At 40.4% G+C, this 3,139-nt stretch overlaps 1 protein-coding gene across 1 annotated transcript; it reads left to right on the forward strand.

Moving 5' to 3' along the window:
* Positions 1-536: 536 nt before the first annotated feature.
* On the forward strand, positions 537-1,280 carry VTP21DRAFT_9545 (uncharacterized protein; the record flags this gene model as incomplete). The annotated part of the gene is made up of 1 exon (XM_069400513.1): positions 537-1,280. The coding sequence occupies one exon, from the start codon at positions 537-539 to the stop codon at positions 1,278-1,280; it is 744 nt and encodes a 247-aa protein (XP_069254432.1).
* Positions 1,281-3,139: the final 1,859 nt, after the last annotated feature.

Consider the following 3,139-nt stretch of genomic DNA (forward strand, 5'->3'; position numbering starts at 1 on the left):
AATTTGGATTATGGAATTTGATTGGCCGAAATGTTCAAGTAGTAAATTACCTCTGGAAAGTTTTGGGGCACCTTTTTATTTTTAATAAGTTGATCATATATCCTGAAAAATTTCTATTTCAAATAAACGCTATTTATATTTTAAGAACTATCTGTGCCTGCTTTCACGATGTTTACAATACGGACTATTTTGTTTGCATCTTTACAGGGATATACCGATTTATTATGAAAAATGAAGTGGGACAATTTTGACCGATATAAACCGGGGTAGACTTGTACCCTTGTAGCTCGATATCTAAAGGTGTCCACGGCTCGAAAGTTTCTCCATATTTTCTGCTAATCATACTCTTATTTATTTTAAAAAAAACAAGCCTTATGCCTCGAATCATTCCAAGTAAACGTGCTCGCGTATCCGTCCTCCTCGAAGAGGGATACTCAACACGCGAAATTGCCGCTCGAGAAGGCATTGGAAAGAGTAGCGTGGCAAGAATACTCTAGAATAAAGAGAATGCATCAAACAATTCTCCAAGAAAGAAAATGGGTCGCCCTCGAAAGTTATCCAGCCGCGATGAAAACAGAATATGTAGAAGCGTGGCGATGGGAGAGTGTAAGAACGCAGTCAAGGCGCAAGAACTTTGGAACGAGACAACTGAGGAAGTTATTTCCGTGAATACTGTTCGTGAAGCACTCCATCGTAATGATTATGTAGCTAGGGTTAAGAGAAAAAAACCATTTCTATCGAAAAGGCATCGCCTTAGGAGTCTGGCATTTGCAAAGGAATACAGCAGTTGGACCGTTGAAGATTGGAGCCGTGTCATATTTTCGGACGAGTGCCAAATACGCATCTTTGGCAATGAAAGGCGAGAGTGGTTCTGGAAGAAGCGTAATGAACCACTACAAGAGCGCCATATACAGCCAACGATCAAACACGGTGGCGGAAGCATTATGATATGGGGATGCATGACTTCATACGGCATTGGAAGGGTAAGTCGTATAATAGAAAATCTTAACGCTGAAATATATTCAAGAATACTCAACCAAGAGATGATAGTCACGCTTCAACTGTATAATCTCAGCAAACAAGAAATAGTGTTTCAACACGACAACGACCCCAAGCACAAAGCCAAACTCATTGATCGATGGTTTGAAAACAACCAAATCCAAGTTCTCGATTGGCCTTCACAATCACCAGATCTTAACCCCATCGAGAATTTATGGGCTGAGCTAAAGGGACGTCTGAGGAGCAGATTCCCAAAGATAATGAGTCAGGATGATCTGTAGGAAAAGGTGAATATTATCTGGAAGTCATTCACTCAGGAGGATTGTATGAAATTGATCCGCACGATGCCAGAACGGATCCAAGCTGTTATTAAGGCAAAAGGAGGATATACTAAGTGGTAGTCGGAGAGCACTTTATTTATACAAATTATTGAGTATTCATTATAATGCCCCTGTAAAGAAAGAGAATAAAATGTTGACACCATGTAAAATCTCTATATGTGGATTTAAGAAATTTTCGGAAATAAATTAATATTTCACTTGAAGAGAGTTTGCAAAGGATATTCAGTTGTATATGTAATGGTAACGGCGGAAGTGGGGCTTTCAAATATTTAATTGTTTTTTATATGGACGTTGTTTGTAGAGAAATATTTAGGTAAAAGTAAAAATTTTAAGGTGCCCCAAAACTTTCCGGAGATACTTTATATCTTTAATATTATGCTCTTCTTTTGAAAGCTAATAACTCTACCAATATACACCCAAATGCCCTCATTTTTGATGCAATGAATACTCCTTTCCTTGCCGCTTCTTTTTGGAAACCACTTGCAAAATTTTCCCTTCCCCTAGTAGTGTTATATAGAGTTGCTAACTTACCTTAAAACCCACCTGCTTATGTTGGTGGCCTTTTTCTTCCACTCTTGAACCCCCTAATTAGCAGGATAGAGAGGTCTGCAACAGCGTTAGAAGTAGGAGGGACCTCAGAGAGGGAAAGGTTTTGGCCCACAAGTAAATAAAATTAACCTATTTCCTCTGAGGAAATCAACCGTTGCTCCCGAACCTCTATCCTGGCCAGGAATTTTCCCCTTATTATGTATGAAGAAACGCAAGGCAAGGAATCCACAGTAGACTGCCAAGGGAGCGGGGTGGTATTCCCAGCTTCAACCAAACCCCCTTGGGTTCTAATGTGAATTTTAATTCCTTGACTTCATTTCTTCCTTTGACCCCTACGCTCTCTTACTATCTCTCATCCACCAACTCATATACGCCAATCTAAATAATCACAACGACAACCTCATCAACCGCTTACATAATCCATCCATATCCAACTCTTGCGCAAGCGACGCAACCCTAGATAGATACCTTTTAACCCCGGGAACCCTCTTGCTATCTTCTTTCGATGCTGGAGGCCGCTTTGTTTCCTTAGTGTCCTTTTTTATGTGAATTTTCGGTATTATTGGTACCCATCCGTCTCGTGGCGAGGAGCTGCACGCTAATATTGAATTATTTCTACAAGAAAATGAGAAGTATGTCGAAATGTTTTTGATTGACAAAACCTTGAGTGTCTCGGGTCTTTGAGCCCTTTCATAGTTGAAAAACTTTATCGAAAGTTTTGTCTCTGGTTCTCTGCCATGGTTGGTTGCTTCCAAGCGGCCTTCAAAAGAAGAAACCAAGTCTTTAACAGAGTTGATTCCTACCGTGGATTCAACCGAAGAGAACCAGCGCGAAAGAAGCCCAAAATGACCGTCGACCCAGCTTTTACCATGGTATTCGGCGAAAAAATTCCATCGTAATTCTTTGCTATATTTGGATGGAAATTCGGTTAGTAGATACTGTGCCAATTCCTGGCACCTGAAGTGGGGTCCACAATCGGTCCAAACCTCAAGAATGTCGAACGCGTCAAGTGATATTTTCGAAAATAAAATATCCAGGCAATCTTTAACGTAAAGTGCGTCTTGGCTCAGGATATCCGAGAAGAAATCAAAGTATTCTTTCTTCCCATCGGGAGAAAGCAATACCATTCCCAGACAAGAGCATTGCTTCTTCGAAAAGATTACTTTACCCGTCTCGACCGGTCCACCTCCCAAATGAAAATTTTCCTTGAAATCGATGATGAGGAGTCTTTCGTTCAGCTTTAAGTGTTT

The sequence above is a fragment of the Calcarisporiella thermophila genome (genome assembly GCF_041956535.1).
Source record: "Calcarisporiella thermophila strain CBS 279.70 unplaced genomic scaffold VTP21scaffold_5, whole genome shotgun sequence".
NCBI lineage: Eukaryota > Fungi > Calcarisporiellomycota > Calcarisporiellomycetes > Calcarisporiellales > Calcarisporiellaceae > Calcarisporiella > Calcarisporiella thermophila.